The following is a 15,105-nucleotide window of genomic DNA, read 5'->3' on the forward strand; positions in this document are numbered from 1 at the left end:
ACAATTCAAGCTTACTTCTATTTCTTCCTTTTTAAGCTTGAATTGTACCCTAAAATTCAATTGCATGCTCTGTTCGTGTCGGACACTGAACTTCAAAGGTTCTCAGCAATATATCATTTTCACTGAAGTGGAATTGTTTGTACATCCTCTTTCATTTCTTTTAGGTTAGTTAGATACCATATATAAAGGGTGATGCTTTTTTTTTTGAATGAATCATCAAAAAGAGGGGAACAAACGAACGATACAGAAATTTAGATGAATAGTTGGATGGATGGATGGATGGATGGATGGTTGAATAGACGATGATGATTTCAAAAAAGAAAAAAAAGAAAAATAGGCAACATGAATGATAAATGGATTTTGTACTAATCTTTTCTTTTCTTTTTTTTTTAAATTTATATGTTAACCATTATCGATCTCAACAATACACTCCTTTTCGTATATTTACGTTTTGACCACTTACAGTATATAAACAATGGGTCGCGTTATCCGTGCTCAAAGAAAAGGTGCTGGTAGCATTTTCAAGGCTCATACCGTTGGTCGCAAGGGTGCTGCTAACTTGCGTGTCTCTGATTTTGCTGAACGTCATGGTTATATCCGTGGTCTTGTTAAGGAAATCGTTCACGATCCTGGACGAGGTGCTCCTCTTGCTAAGGTTGTCTTCCGTGATCCCTACAAGTAAGTTCCATCAATAGACAATAGTATAGAAAAAAAATGAGGATATATTTATAGATGATAAACTTACTCTCTGTCTTTCTTTTTTTTTTTATGATAATAGGTACAAGCTTCGAACTGAAACTTTCATTGCCACTGAAGGTATGTACACTGGTCAATTTGTCTACTGTGGTAAGAAGGCTACTTTGAACATTGGTAATGTCTTGCCTTTGTCCTCCGTCCCCGAAGGTACTGTTATCTGCAATGTTGAAGAAAAGGTGGGTGATCGTGGTGCGTTGGCTCGTACTTCTGGTAACTATGCTACCGTCATTGGTCATGGTGAAGATGGTAAGACTCGTATTCGTCTCCCCTCTGGTGCTAAGAAGATTGTTCCCTCTACTGCCCGTGCTGCCATTGGTATCGTTGCTGGTGGTGGTCGTATCGATAAGCCCTTGTTGAAGGCTGGCCGTGCTTACCACAAGTACAAGGTCAAGCGTAACTCTTGGCCCAAGACTCGTGGTGTTGCTATGAACCCTGTTGACCATCCTCACGGTGGTGGTAACCATCAACACATTGGTCACGCCTCTACCATGGCTCGTGATTCTTCTGCCGGTAAGCAAAAAAAAAAAAAAAAATCTTGATAATCAATGAATCATTCTTAATTCGATTTATGTTTTTCTCTATTTTACAGGTCAAAAGGTTGGTCTCATTGCTGCTCGTCGTACTGGTTTGCTCCGTGGTACCAAGAAGCTCAAGGAATAGATTGATTATGCTCCAATCACGTTATATTTCTCATTGTTTCAATAAAAAATGCGATCTTCTGAAATTAGACCCTCTTTTGTAAAATTTTATGTATTTGTGTCTATGTGTTTATGTGTGATGATGGATAACGGTTGGTGAGTGATATGTATGAAGATGATTGATGATACCTGTTTCGTGGATGAATTTTGATGATCTACTCTATTTTCCATGAATGACGATTGTCGATAATAATAAAAATAATGTATGTCTTTAAAATCTTACTGTTGCATTATATAGATTTTGTTTACATGTGTCAAAAGAATGAGTACGATAAGGAAAATCAAATACTGACGATAGGTAATTCAAAATGAGAGATAACAAGCATCATCAACTATGCAATCCGTCATCCATTGTTAGCACTCATCATCCAACAATCATCATTTCAACAATCATCATCATCATTTTCAACCAATGATTCAAAGAATTTATTTCAAAGAGGGATATGTAAATATAATACAAATGCTATAATAATAAAGAGTGGATACTAAAACCTATGATGATCTATGCTTTGAATGGTTTTGTTCGCTCAAGTCCATACCACGATTTGACCAGAATGACTTTCCATATGAGACTAACTATATGTATGATATAAAAAGAAGGATCAGCATCATTCGAAAACACTTTCCTTTTTTTTTTTTTTTTTGTGTGTGTTATTCTGACTTACCAGTTCTTCGCCTTTCTTGATCTTTTTGTTGCCTAAAACAAAGACGCCAACCCGAATACGTTGTGTACGTTCATCCAAGTAATTGAGGAAACAGACATTTGGACCAGGGGCTATGCCACGGAAGTCGTTGAAAAACCTTGCTTCGTTACCATACTTTTCCGCATCAATAGACAGATCGATCCCATATCGCAGTACATAATCGGATGTCGAGCTATATGACTTGTATTCCACCACACCGAGATAATCTAATATTAATTGTCGAGGTGCCAATGTCCGTGCTGCTTCCAATCCAAAATAACCATTGCATGGGTGTTGAGTGTCCGTAATCTTCTTGATCTTTATATTTTTTCGTTGTTCCTTGATAGATGGAAAGTCAGATCCCCGTAGGTTGACATGTTCATTGAGAAAGGTGATCGTTCGTCCAGCAATGTCTTTCTTTTCTTCATCTGTATTGTCAACACCTTCGTTATCGTTGCTGTTCTTGTTTTTCTTTTTCGCTTGTTCGATTGCCGCTTGGTTGGGTTCAAACAATTGTTTCAATTCTTTAGGTACATCAGGAGACCAAACAAGTTTATCAATGTAATGTACACCAGGTGTCCAGCCTGAACATGGTGTTACGGTCTTGACATCGCGGTACATTTATCTAAAATGAAAGACAGAGAAAAAAAAAAAAAAGAAGAAGAAGAGAAAAGAAAAAAGAAAGGAAAGAAAGAGGATATTGAAAAGAGGCTTGGGCACGAAAATGCATTCTGTATTCAAACGCCTATCATAGCCAAAATTGGAAATTTGCATGTTGCCCGTCTTATATTCTTAACATCATCAAACTCCCTTCATTATTCCAAATCGATTGATAGTTTTGCTCGTATGTCTACTTTGTAGAAGATAATATTGTAACATGTTCATAATAATCAAAGTCAAATTTTGTGAAGATTCTTCCAACTTTCATCAGCTGTACGATTTTTTATGTCTTCTTATAACATTAGAACAATGGGTGCATCGTTAATGATTGAATGGACAATGATGAATAATCAAACAGTATAATAAATAAATCTTGTTTCATGATCAGCAATCGCAGTAATATGTATAGTTTATTCTATGTATGGAAAATGAATATTTTATTTTTGATGAATATTACAATAACTGATCAATAAGACAGGAAATCTAATCTAAAAGTCCATCTAGTGTAAGAATACATGTAACTATCAATAAAGAATGTATCAAAAAAAAGAAAAAAGAAAAAAGAAAAAAAAAAGAAAAAAAAAAAAAGAAAAAAAAAAAAGAGAAAAAAAAAAAAGTAAAAGGATCCAATATAAACAACGTAATATTTCATGGAACATCCATCATCAACAAGCCTAACTGTATGTCATTGCCATTTCTTGAATGTTCCGTTGTATGCTCCATGCTTCATGTATCTTTTTCTTTTTTCACTACTTCCAGAAAGAACGTGAATATAAACATTTGATGAGTTAAGTGATATGAGCCCTTTTTTTTTTTATACTTACTCCTAATTTGGGTATATTATTATACAGATGTGATTGCTTTGGACTCTTCCATCGTCGTTTCTTATTTGTCACCACTGATTTACATTTCCATATAAGAGTTTCGTAAGTATTTCATCTTGTACAAAACTTTCGGGCCAGTGTGTCTGCCATGATCACAAGTTCCCATCACAATTAGATCTGTATTTTGTTGCTGTCGTTTCGTAAATGAATAGTTCTAGTTACATAACCATTTAGTTTGTTCCTCTCAGTTACACCTAAGGTTATTTCCATAAGTTATTTTGGTCTTCGTATTGTTGTTCCATCAGAGTAACTATTTTTTTTTTTTTTTTTTGTTTTTGCTAGTAATCCTTCAGCGTACCTTTCACTTCATTCAGTTCAATGATATTTGCCATTTAAGATTCAATTACTTTTGTTGAAACAAACAAATAAAAGAAAGGTATCAGTTATACATTATGTACTTGATAGCCATAATTCTTAAAACCAGCAATATTTTTTACCTTTTAAAAAGATAGTATCAAATCATTACCAATTACGCAAAAGCCAACAAGTTGCATATCTATAATGTTTGCATTTTTCTATTAGAGTACAATAATCATAATAAAGAGATGTTAGTATTGAGAGATATACTGTTCAAATAAATAAACGAATAGATAGGATATGTACCTCATATAAAATGTATTTTAATTAAATATAATAAAGAAGTAGAGTGAAGAAAGAAGAGAAAGAAATGAAAAAAAAAAGTCAAAAAGCCAAAAAGCCAAAAAAAAAAAAAAAAAAAAAGAACGCTGGCCAACGCACTAACCCCCAGAAGTGAATGAATGAATAAAATTTTTTCGTTCTCCGACGATTGTCTTGATAAGTAAGAGAACAGTTTTCCAAAAAAAGTTGGGGATCTAGCTCAAATGGTAGAGCGCTCGCTTAGCATGCGAGAGGCACTGGGATCAATGCCCAGGTTCTCCATAACAATATCTTTTTTGTCGATCAATGGTCGGAGATGCATTATTTTTATCTTGAGACATGATTGGCTGTTGGATGTTGTCAAGCGCATTGATACTGTTAAGAGATTTTTTGTTGTTGTTAAGTGTTGGGTGATTTTTTGGTTTATAGGTTCAAAATTGAAAAAGTAACTCGGATGATCGAAAAAGAATAAGTTGTTTAGTGAGCACCAGTACTTGATTACGCAAGCACACGTATAAGAAAAGAGATAAAATCAAACAAAAAGTAAAGTAAAGAAAAATAAGGCCTTGTTCCAAATTTGGAAAGAAGAAGTAGAGTAAAATTTTTCTGACTTTAAATATAGAACAAAGCGAGCCAATCAAAAGTAATAATCCACAATACAATCAAGTAGGGATGAAAGGAGATGTTTTATTTAAAAAGTATATTATAAATTGACTGAACTAATCAAAAAAAAAAAAAAAAAGGGAAGGTGGAGTATTTATATAAAAAAAAATTTTTGATAATAAAATTCAATTTTACAAACGAAATTCGTTCGAAATGAATTTCGTTCCAAACTGAAAACGGAGAGTGAATTCTTTTTTTTTTTCTTTTTCTTTTGTTTTTTTTTTTTTTTTTTTTTTTATAACATTCCCCATCCGTGGAGAAGATGGTCCCCATCGTTATTCTTCACCAAGTTGGTTCCAGGTATCGGCTTTACGAATTTTCTTAAGCAACTTTTTTGTAGTTATATAAATGGGTATCACGATAGAGGCTTTTAACGTATGAATTGCTATATTCTTTATAACTCTTTATCTCCTGGGCATTCTTGGGCTTGGCGTACCTATCGTGGAGGAGACGCAAGGTAAGAGGCACTAGGGTTTGGTTTTCTTCTTCTTCCAGAACTTCTTCTATTAACTTCTTTTCTTGAACCTTTAGACTGTAGGTAGGTAATGACAGTTCAAGCAAAAACAGGACGTAATCGTGATCTAAGACAAATGGACTAGTGGGGGAGAAGTAAGGATGATTAACAAGATTTGACGTTTACCAATCATCATCGGTCTTGCCAGCCATCAAAGGGTCATTGTTTATGAATGAATCATTAATAGCTAACAGTGTTGCATAGTGGATTACTACCTGAAGACGAATCATTTGGTGAGTCATTATTGGCAGAGTCTCCGTCAATATTTATCGCGGTAGGTGATGAGCATTCCCCCAAGGAAGCGATTGCAGTGGTGACACCCATCAAGGAATAGGTATCATAAATAGGAGATTTGGTAGGAGTAAATAGGGTTGAATTCATCATGATGTGATTTGTGGGGTGGCTGATTTGATAAAAATGTTGATCTTATATTATTTTTTTTTTTGAACACCAGAATAGTACTATATATGTAGATTATTGATGATCATCTTATTAGTGTTAATAAAGACATTATTGACGATTTCTGATGGTGTGGGTGATATGCGAGTGTCTCCTTTTCTTCCTTTTTTTTTTTTTTTTTTTTTTTTTTTTTTTGAATGTTGATGTGCGCATCCCTTCCTCTGTAAATTTTTTTTTCCTTTTTTCCTTTTTTATTTTTCCTTGACAAAATATTTTGTTGTGTCAAGTGATTTTTTGGTTGTTAGGTTCAAAATAATAAAAGTAAAACGGATGATTGAAAGATAATAAGTTAAATAGTGAGCACCAGTACTTGATTACGCAAGCACACGTTGTGGAATTGGTGTAGATGGTCTGATAATAATAAAGTAAAAAATAAAAGAGGAGACAAGGAGGTCAGTGAGATTTCTTTTTTATTTAGAAAATAGTTACAAAAAAAAAAAAAAAAAGAGACGAAGTATCTACACAAAAAGTTTTGTTGGTCTTATATATAAGTACGTGGTGAGTGATGCGTAATACTAGTGATCATCATACTATATTTATGATTGGTGATCAAATTTTATTTTTGTTTTTGTTTATTCTTGTTTTGGTTTGTAATACTGTTGTTATACAAGGCGTATAATCTTATTAGTATTTTATTTCTCATTGATATGATGTTATCATCATATGTGTAGTAATTCATTATATTAGTTGCCCTGGAACGTTTATACATTTGATATATATCTTTCTTGATAGTATCAAAAGACCATGAGCATAATGACTTTCAAAGTCCGTATTTTATTTTTTATTTTTTAGATATGCAGTAATTTTTATTTTCTTTTTATTTCTTTCCTTTCTTTATAACAATTTTAGTTATAGTATATCAATTACTAGTCTTTAGTAGTTATATTTTTATTTAATAAAACTTTTTATTTTTATTCCAACTACTTTGTTACACGTCAATATAATTGATTCCAACTTACGATGTATTTTTTATTTATTCTTTATTTGTGAATGCATTCTTTAGTTTTATTTTACGCATATGGTTACAAAATACGCTGATACGACACAGTATAAGAAAAGAGATAAAGCAAAAAAAAAAACTCTGACTTCAAGAAAAGGGTTGATCCAATCATAGAGAATAATCCAAAATACAGTTAAGTAGGGATAAAAGGATGTTTTTTATTTTAAAAATACGTTGATGAACGACTGAAAAAAGAGAGAAAAAAAAAAAAGGAAAAGATGGACTATTTCTATTAATATATCTATCTATATATATATATATATATATATATATGTAATGGACAAGTGTCCAAAAGAATTCAAAGGTCAGAGTGATATAAGGATAAAAGCGATCAAAGTCAAAAAGTGATATGGATATATATTGAATGAGGGAGATGTCAGTGACCGGGAGATAAAATATATGTTTTGATAAAAATAAGAATATATATAATTTTTTTTCTTAACACAGCACTTGGTAGACGTATGCCCGTAAAATCATACCTTTTCGATACATATAATTTGCATATAGAATTGTAGTAGGTCCTAGTTATGGCACATGTACAGTTAAGTAGAACAAAAAAGAGGAATGATTTATTTGGATGGTCCATTGGATGGATGATCGTGTGTAACAATGATCATGGCAAAAAAAAAAAAAAAAAAGATTAAAAACATCTGTAGAAAGATGAGTTGCCTTTTTTATTTTGGTCTATTTTATTTAAAATAATGGTATATTCTGTGATCGGTCATAGTGATTGTCAGTTCAATCCTGACAAAACAAAATAAAATGATAATGATGTTTGATTCGTATAAATTATTTTTTTTTGTGATGATTACATAAAATAATAAGGTGATCATATAACAATTTAGGTTCCCTTGAAAGAATGATTGAATGTAATGATGATTGTGTGGCTGAAAAATACAGTAATGACTCCGGATCAACGGAACAGCTAAAAGAAACGATTGGTTGAAACTCGGGGATCTGCGGGGAAAAAAGAAAATCAGATAACAAAGATAGAAAGAACGGGAACTGTCATAATGTTATTGGTTTTCAAGTCGCATCATAAAGTATTGTATTTACTATTTTACGTCTAGATGATTCCCTGGTCATCATTGTTATAATGTAATACATTTTCTTATTTGATTCGCAAAGATTTTTCCAATGAAACAATAGTACAAGACAATTTCTAAATAATCATCCATAAATCTTATATTTATATTTTATCATTGATACTAAAAAAAAAAAAAAAAGAAAAAGAAAAAAAATCATTAAAGTTTAGACTTAACAAATGGGATACTGATTGATTGATTATCTGATGAAATCTTTTTTTTTTCCCCACTGCATCTGATAAAGTCAGCTGCGTGTCTGATTAGTGCTGGTTTTGTTTTTTTCTTAAGCTTCCAAGATGTAACCGCGATAATGTGAAAAGTCTAGTAACAATGATGATGATCAATCCATTATTACATTCAAGTCGATCAATTTGTGGTTATGATAGCATTGAACTGAGTTTTCCTATGAATTACCTTAGATGTAGTAATGTGCCTATAATAGAATTATTTTTATTCATTGAAATAAAATCGTTTGTTTCTTTCTCGGGACCTTTTTTTATTTACCGCTATTAGAAGACAGATTCTTTTATATACATATATATATATAAAGGTACTTGTTTTCGATTGTTCATTTCGATTTCTTTCTTGTTTTTTTTATTTGTTGGTCAAAGGTTAAAAAGCAAGGTTGCGGAGTTCATTTTTTTTTTTTTTTTTACATCAACTAAAGTTCCAAGAGAAAAATGAACATTCTTTTCTCTTTCACTTTCCTGATTTTATTCTTACAATGTACATTGGCTCGTATTCAGGTTCCTCCATTAACTTCTGCTTGTGAAACTGTATCTGAAAACTACTTGTTATCCAACTGTACTAAAAGTGTATACTTTACACCTGAATGCCAATGCAATAGTCCTTCTTGGTTGGGAAGTTTAGCTCTCTGTATATCTGACAATGACGAAAATGACCTTGGTGAACAACAACGTTATTGGTCTTATGTACAATCGTTTTGTGTTACCTTACCAGATTCTTTGGCAAATACTGTTTCTATGCAATCTATTTTGACCAACGCAACAAACAATGTGATTCCTGTACCTGCCAATGCATCTACTGACATTATTTATGCTCCCATTCGGTTTCCAAAAGAAGACGTTTTAGCTGTTGTGAAAACAGTCAATGAATTCAATAAGCAATTACAATATGGTATTGACTATGGTGCTGCAACTTGTGCTTTTGTATTTGGTGTTTTGGTATTAGGTATGCTCAACAATCTATTCCACCATTCCTTTACTTGGCGATATACTTCAACAAAACAAAAACCTTTACCACCTTCATCGTCATGGATGAAATCAATACGTCGTCATATTATCAATCCTTCCCTTTTCTTCAATGGTGTACATTTACAGAACGCTTCTTGGTTTGGTATCTTGGTCAGCTATCCTACTCGATTGGAATCTATTATGATTTTCTTCTTCGTGGTGCTAAATGTTATCCTAATCTTTCCCAATTATGACCTGTTCTTAGAAAATACGTATTGGCCTGATGATCTTTCTGCGCAACTTGGTAGATACATATCAGATCGTTCTGGTGAAATGGCTTTTGCTCAATTGCCTATGGTATATTTATTTGGTGGAAGAAATAATATCTTGATTTGGCTGACAGGTACAAAAAAAAAAAAAAAAAAAATTCCAAAAAAAAAAAAATCTAACTTCCTTTTACATATAGGTTGGAGTTATGATCGCTTCATTGTAGCTCACAAATGGGCATCAAGGATGATGATGTTTCATGCTATTGTGCACTCTGCAGGATATACTTGGTGTGGAGTTCATGTCAGTTTTGAAACATATAAATCATATTTCCAGGATCTTTATTTTGTTTGGGGTGTGGTTGCTACTGTACTTGGTGGATTCATACTTTTACTTGCCTTACCAAATCTTCGACGGTCTTGTTATGATTTATTCTTATATATTCATATTATCCTTGTACTACTATTTACGGTTGGTTGTTGGTATCATGTCAAGTTGTTGGATGATCAAGAAAATTTGATGTGGCTTTACGCTTCTATTGCTATTTGGGCATTTGATCGTGTGGCTCGTTTCGTTCGGGTGGCATATTACAATATTATGTTAGCAACTGGTCATCGATTGTTACGCAAAGTCAAGGCAGACATTCTTCCTGGTACTGATTGTATTCGATTCCGTGTGGAATCAAATAAAGTTGGTTTATCTCGTCGAGTTCCTGGTGTTTTTGTCTATATCTATGTACCACAAGTTTACTTTTGGCAATCTCATCCTTTCACAATTGCTTCATGGCATCAACCATCTTTGGACAAGCAATCCATCATTCCAAGCGATGCAGGCTTTTATGGAACTACTGCCATTACCAGTCCTACAAACATGGACAACAAAAAAACAGTATTATCTTCAACGTCCAATTCAAGTATTTCTACTTCCAGCAACACATCATCTTCTTCTTCCTCTGATCATACTTTTGATCTTTTGATACGACCTCAGCAAGGCATGACCAAGAAATTATACGAAACAGTTCAACAATTAGGCCCTGGTGGTGGTGATATGTATGTACTTATTGAAGGCCCCTATGGTCATACTCACCCTGTTTTACAATATGATACAGCGATATTGGTTGGTGGTGGTGTTGGATGCACAGCTACGGTACCTTATTTACAAGAAGCAGTTTACAACATGAATAAAATTGCCACGCGACATTTAGTTTTTGTTTGGGTAGTACAGCAAGACGATCAACTCTGTTGGGCACAAAACGATATTCAAGATTGTCTATCTCATGTCAACGCCAAAAAGAAGCAACAGACAGCAATAGGTGAAGAAGACTCTGCTTCAAAGGAATCATCATTTGTTCTGGATGTATCTATCTATGTTACTAGATCTACACGGGTGGAAATTGATGGGGATGGCAAGATAAAAAAAAATGAACAACAAGAAGGCCTCACTATGACTTTTGGTACTCGACCTGACTTAGATAAGCTACTTGGACAATATATTGAAATGGATCAAGGCTCTGTGGCGTTATTACATTGTGGTCCTGACCGTATGAGTGATCAAATTCGACATATTAGTGCACATCATGGTATTGCTTATTTTGAAGAAGCCTTCAATTGGTGATTTGTTTTTATTTAGATATTATGTCCATTTTTTTATTCTTTATTATTATTAATCTATCTATGCTTAGTTTTTTTACGTTATTATACTCTATATTTTTATATATTATCATCACTTTGTTACACTATTACACTTTATAGATCATCATCCATCACTTTGTTACATTATTAGTTCATTTTTTAGACATACACCATTAAAGCATATTCTTTTATCCAATGAAATTGAACGAATTGACCGGAATGTGAAAATCAAAAAGGATACAAATGCTACTTGTTCACCCTTTTCACCCTTTTTTTTCTTTTTGTTTTTCTTTCTTTTGATAAATAATAATAATAACATAAAAAAAAAAAAAAGGAAATCAATATAGTTACCATCCTTTGATGTTTCGTTTTGAAAACTTTCGGAAACCAGCTATCGGCACATCAACAGAAAATGCAACTATAGATATTGGCCATGATCCATTGAATTCACCTTCTACTGACTTGACAAATGAAGATAACAATGACAACAGCAACAAACCACCAGCAAGTTTTTTACAACGCATAGCCAGTAGTGATACTCTATTCCGACCACCACACAATAAGAAATCAAGTACATCCAATATTCACAAAAGTACGTCATCTTCCACACTTCAATCGACCTCTTCTTTCTCTATTCCTATACCAAGCAATTCGTGGGGTATGAAAGCACTCTCGCTACTACAAGATCCTGACAGTACTGATTATGAAGATATCATTGATTTACTACTAGATGGGGATAGGGTAACATATGATAACGATAGACTGAGATAGAAATTGACAACTATTTATTTATATTTCTTACCTACATAGGCTACATTACTTCTACCTGTATCAAGACCAACTCATCCTTCTGTACATATCGACCTGGAATTTATCAAGGATCATGTGATCATTTATCCTCCTCAGCAAGATAGATCTTATGTTATGTCTCTTAGTGGTATACGCGGTGCATTTAAAAAGTAAGCTATAAGATATATGTATATATATAGTTAATCTCACACATTATTTCTTATCTTTGTCATTAGGGATCAGTTTGTTGCACTAGATCTTTTAACCTCAGAATATGAGAGTAGCTCTTTTATAGGGAGAACCGAAGAACGAAAGTAAGATAATAATTACAATATAGATCATAGTGCTCATCATATCTTCTATTTGTGGATTAGATCTGCATTTGATAGCTTTGATTTAGATCCAACGTCAATTACACCTGATCATCCTGTATGCAATATTCTCGCCACTCATGTGCCCGTTAAATTACGAGGAGATAAAGTTATTTCTACCATGTTGATTCAAAAACCTTTGTCAAGATCAGAAGTCATGGAATGGATGCGCAACCGACAACATTCACGGAATATGGAATCAAGTTTGACCACTTCAACATCAACAGAACCTTCTACTTCAACGACATTAGATGATCCATTGGCTCATACTGTGAATGCGTACGTACAATTAAGTACAAAAAAAAATATACGATGTTTTTTTTTATGTTACCTATCTGCTAATAAATTTTCATTTATGAAGGTTTATCAATGCTTATCGACATCGACCTCCGAAAACAATCACTATGGCAAGCGCGCAATGGGCCGATTTTCTGGATGATTTACGTGACTCTATGGATACTAGTACTGGACAAAACATTGATGATAGATTAGATATCATTGAAACTTTCATGTGTCGAGAATTATACGACAGGTAACTATATTAAACTTTCATTTAAAATACCACATCAATTGTATTATTAACATAACTTGTTTTTTTTTTTTTTTTTTTTCACAAATTAGATTATTTATGGCCGGGTCTAGCGATGATTCACGACAGGATGAAATTTTGGAATCACGTATTGCGGCTGTCAATTTGTTAGATCTCAACCTTGGTCATTTGGGTGTTGCCGTGGATCCTTCGGAAACTGAAAGTCTTAATAACATGGTCAAATCTGCTGGATCTCAGTTACAGCTTCTAAATACTCTTCCAGGTGCCAAAGAAAAATTAGATGCTTTAGTGAAAACTCACCAAATCATAGTCGGTAAGATTAATTTTATATTGATTTGACATTTTCTAATGAATTTTCTAATTCAACCATAGATGCCATCGAAGAGTTTGCGACAGAAAATAAGGAAACAGCCGTGGGCACGAACTTGGAGGTGATACAAGAAATGAAACTGGCAATGTCAACTGTCAACGATGAATCAAGTAAAGTTAGTATCAGTGGTGAATCAATGACGGAACAACAACGATCAGGAATCGACAAAGATACCAGTCAACAGCTTGATAGCGCTAGATCTACTGATGATATCAATATCTCAATATCTGACAATCAGCTACAACCCAAAACTACAAAAACAACGACGACGACGACGATAGTAGATACCCACCTGAATACTCATACTGTTGCCGACATAATTCCATCGTCTTCACCGGTATCCTCTGATCATTCCAATTTGCGAACAGCTAGTGCCGATGTATTACTTCCACTTCTTATTTTCACCATTGTTAAATGCAACCCAACCAACTTTATGTCCAATCTCAAGTTTATTCAACGATTTAGACAACCAAGTCGACTCTCTGGGCAAGCAAGCTACTGTCTCACAAATATCGTAAGTAAGAATTATATGGATCATCATCGAGTTACTCATTGAATACCTTTATTTGTATCATCTATTTATTATTATTATTATTATTATGATAGTTAGCGGCTGTCTCTTTTTTAGAAACAACGAATTTAGTGGGTCTTGGTTTGTCAGCTGATAAAGTACATAGGTAAAGTTTAAATGAGACATGATAATAACATATCATCGTACTAATGATATCTAAATATATGTTTAATTTTATAGCAATGTGATCGATTTGAATGCTATCGCACCAACCGAGATGGTATCTGATCCGTCAAATCAACAAGGGTCATCATCATCAAGTAGTGCTGGAGGGACAGGATTGAAACTTGTATCTGATGTGATGGATAGTTCTTATCGTGTATTTGACGGAATTGGTCGATTCTGGCAACAACGGAATGGAACTGACAATGATAATTTAACAGTATCAGCGACAATGACATCATCTGCACCTACAACGGCCCAGGTGATTGATACCAACAATAAACGTCATCATAGCTTTTCATCATTATCACCAAGTGAACTTAAGGACATGGCCACTTCAGTAATAGGATTATCAAAATCGAAAAAGGAAGAATCAGGAACAACAACTCATCGTGAAGGTATAAACTGGGAAAACGCTGTACCAGGATTTTTAGAACAAAGGAAAGCATCTCTCAAGGTAATATCACCTCCATTTGGTTGTGTAAAATAGAACTCTATATATAAATATATGTGCGGTGTGTATGTTTGTTTATTTGTTTTACGATTATCTCATGTCTTTTTTTTTTCTTCATAGCCTTCTATATCCACTTCGACATCTTCGTCGACTTCATCCAGAAACGATTCTTTCCAAAGCCTTTTACAAGCACCTGCTCAGTTTATTCAGTCTGTACAACAAAAATCCAGCAGACAAACGCAACATCAGCATCAACAACCTTATGATGGACCTTTACAGAAATTTTTGACGATGAAATCGGTGGATGAATTGACGATAGGCGAAATTCCAGAGCTATTGGCAGATTACAAGCGACTGGCAGCAATACTGAAACAGTCCAATTTATTACAGTGATACTTTTGATCTCTCTCTCTTTTACTTGGATTTTGGATATTCTTCTATCTGGGAATCCAGATATTTGGGTTTATGATTTGGTTCCTGCAAGAAATGGATGTCGGATATTTATTTTATTATTCCTTTTTGGTACGATGGGGATTACCTATTTTGGAACTTGTCTTTATATATATATATATATATATATATATATCGTTGTTAAATAAAAAAAAAATTATTCTGTCTTTAATCTGTTTTATTTATTTTCTGTGTGATTGAATACATTGGATAGATGCAAATGGGTGAAGAGAGAAAAAAAAAAAAGTGGAATGGTATCGATTAGAGTCATATTACA

At 33.5% G+C, this 15,105-nt stretch overlaps 4 protein-coding genes and 1 non-coding gene across 5 annotated transcripts; 4 read left to right on the forward strand and 1 right to left on the reverse strand.

Annotated features, from left to right (window-relative positions):
* The first annotated feature begins 67 nt into the window (after positions 1-67).
* Positions 68-1,654, forward strand: BX664DRAFT_81423 (60S ribosomal protein L2). Its single transcript, XM_051549749.1, has 3 exons — positions 68-678; positions 779-1,266; positions 1,346-1,654. The coding sequence occupies exons 1-3, from the start codon at positions 476-478 to the stop codon at positions 1,414-1,416; spliced, it is 762 nt and encodes a 253-aa protein (XP_051403743.1). The 5' UTR covers positions 68-475; the 3' UTR covers positions 1,417-1,654.
* Positions 1,655-1,859: 205 nt separating this feature from the next.
* Positions 1,860-2,798, reverse strand: BX664DRAFT_293084 (uncharacterized protein). Its single transcript, XM_051542026.1, has 2 exons — positions 2,120-2,798; positions 1,860-2,030 (listed from the first exon to the last, which is right to left on the reverse strand). The coding sequence occupies exons 1-2, from the start codon at positions 2,756-2,758 to the stop codon at positions 1,947-1,949; spliced, it is 723 nt and encodes a 240-aa protein (XP_051403744.1). The 5' UTR covers positions 2,759-2,798; the 3' UTR covers positions 1,860-1,946.
* Positions 2,799-4,508: 1,710 nt separating this feature from the next.
* On the forward strand, positions 4,509-4,581 carry BX664DRAFT_t30. Its single transcript has one exon. It is a non-coding gene; the product is annotated as a tRNA-Ala (tRNA).
* Positions 4,582-8,634: 4,053 nt separating this feature from the next.
* On the forward strand, positions 8,635-11,305 carry BX664DRAFT_276286 (ferric reductase like transmembrane component-domain-containing protein). Its single transcript, XM_051541317.1, has 2 exons — positions 8,635-9,616; positions 9,680-11,305. The coding sequence occupies exons 1-2, from the start codon at positions 8,701-8,703 to the stop codon at positions 11,092-11,094; spliced, it is 2,331 nt and encodes a 776-aa protein (XP_051403745.1). The 5' UTR covers positions 8,635-8,700; the 3' UTR covers positions 11,095-11,305.
* A 100-nt stretch (positions 11,306-11,405) lies between these two features.
* On the forward strand, positions 11,406-14,956 carry BX664DRAFT_326584 (uncharacterized protein). The gene is made up of 10 exons (XM_051544256.1): positions 11,406-11,852; positions 11,922-12,070; positions 12,137-12,214; positions 12,275-12,550; positions 12,633-12,803; positions 12,893-13,134; positions 13,194-13,705; positions 13,798-13,868; positions 13,943-14,381; positions 14,499-14,956. The coding sequence occupies exons 1-10, from the start codon at positions 11,472-11,474 to the stop codon at positions 14,769-14,771; spliced, it is 2,592 nt and encodes an 863-aa protein (XP_051403746.1). The 5' UTR covers positions 11,406-11,471; the 3' UTR covers positions 14,772-14,956.
* Positions 14,957-15,105: the final 149 nt, after the last annotated feature.

The sequence above is a fragment of the Halteromyces radiatus genome (genome assembly GCF_025201355.1).
Source record: "Halteromyces radiatus strain CBS 162.75 chromosome Unknown BX664scaffold_2, whole genome shotgun sequence".
NCBI lineage: Eukaryota > Fungi > Mucoromycota > Mucoromycetes > Mucorales > Cunninghamellaceae > Halteromyces > Halteromyces radiatus.

Bases quoted from the DNA above. Each gene is read 5' to 3' on its own strand.
- BX664DRAFT_81423 (XM_051549749.1), top strand. From the start codon at position 476: ATGGGTCGCGTTATCCGTGCTCAAAGAAAAGGTGCTGGTAGCATTTTC. The intron at 679-778 runs GTAAGTTCCATC...TTATGATAATAG, and splicing joins GTCTTCCGTGATCCCTACAA to GTACAAGCTTCGAACTGAAA. The intron at 1,267-1,345 runs GTAAGCAAAAAA...TCTATTTTACAG, and splicing joins GGCTCGTGATTCTTCTGCCG to GTCAAAAGGTTGGTCTCATT.
- BX664DRAFT_293084 (XM_051542026.1), bottom strand. From the start codon at position 2,758: ATGTACCGCGATGTCAAGACCGTAACACCATGTTCAGGCTGGACACCT. The intron at 2,031-2,119 runs GTAAGTCAGAAT...TCATACATATAG, and splicing joins TCAAGAAAGGCGAAGAACTG to TTAGTCTCATATGGAAAGTC.
- BX664DRAFT_276286 (XM_051541317.1), top strand. From the start codon at position 8,701: ATGAACATTCTTTTCTCTTTCACTTTCCTGATTTTATTCTTACAATGT. The intron at 9,617-9,679 runs GTACAAAAAAAA...TTTTACATATAG, and splicing joins TATCTTGATTTGGCTGACAG to GTTGGAGTTATGATCGCTTC.
- BX664DRAFT_326584 (XM_051544256.1), top strand. From the start codon at position 11,472: ATGTTTCGTTTTGAAAACTTTCGGAAACCAGCTATCGGCACATCAACA. The intron at 12,071-12,136 runs GTAAGCTATAAG...CTTTGTCATTAG, and splicing joins ATACGCGGTGCATTTAAAAA to GGATCAGTTTGTTGCACTAG. The intron at 12,215-12,274 runs GTAAGATAATAA...TTTGTGGATTAG, and splicing joins GGGAGAACCGAAGAACGAAA to ATCTGCATTTGATAGCTTTG.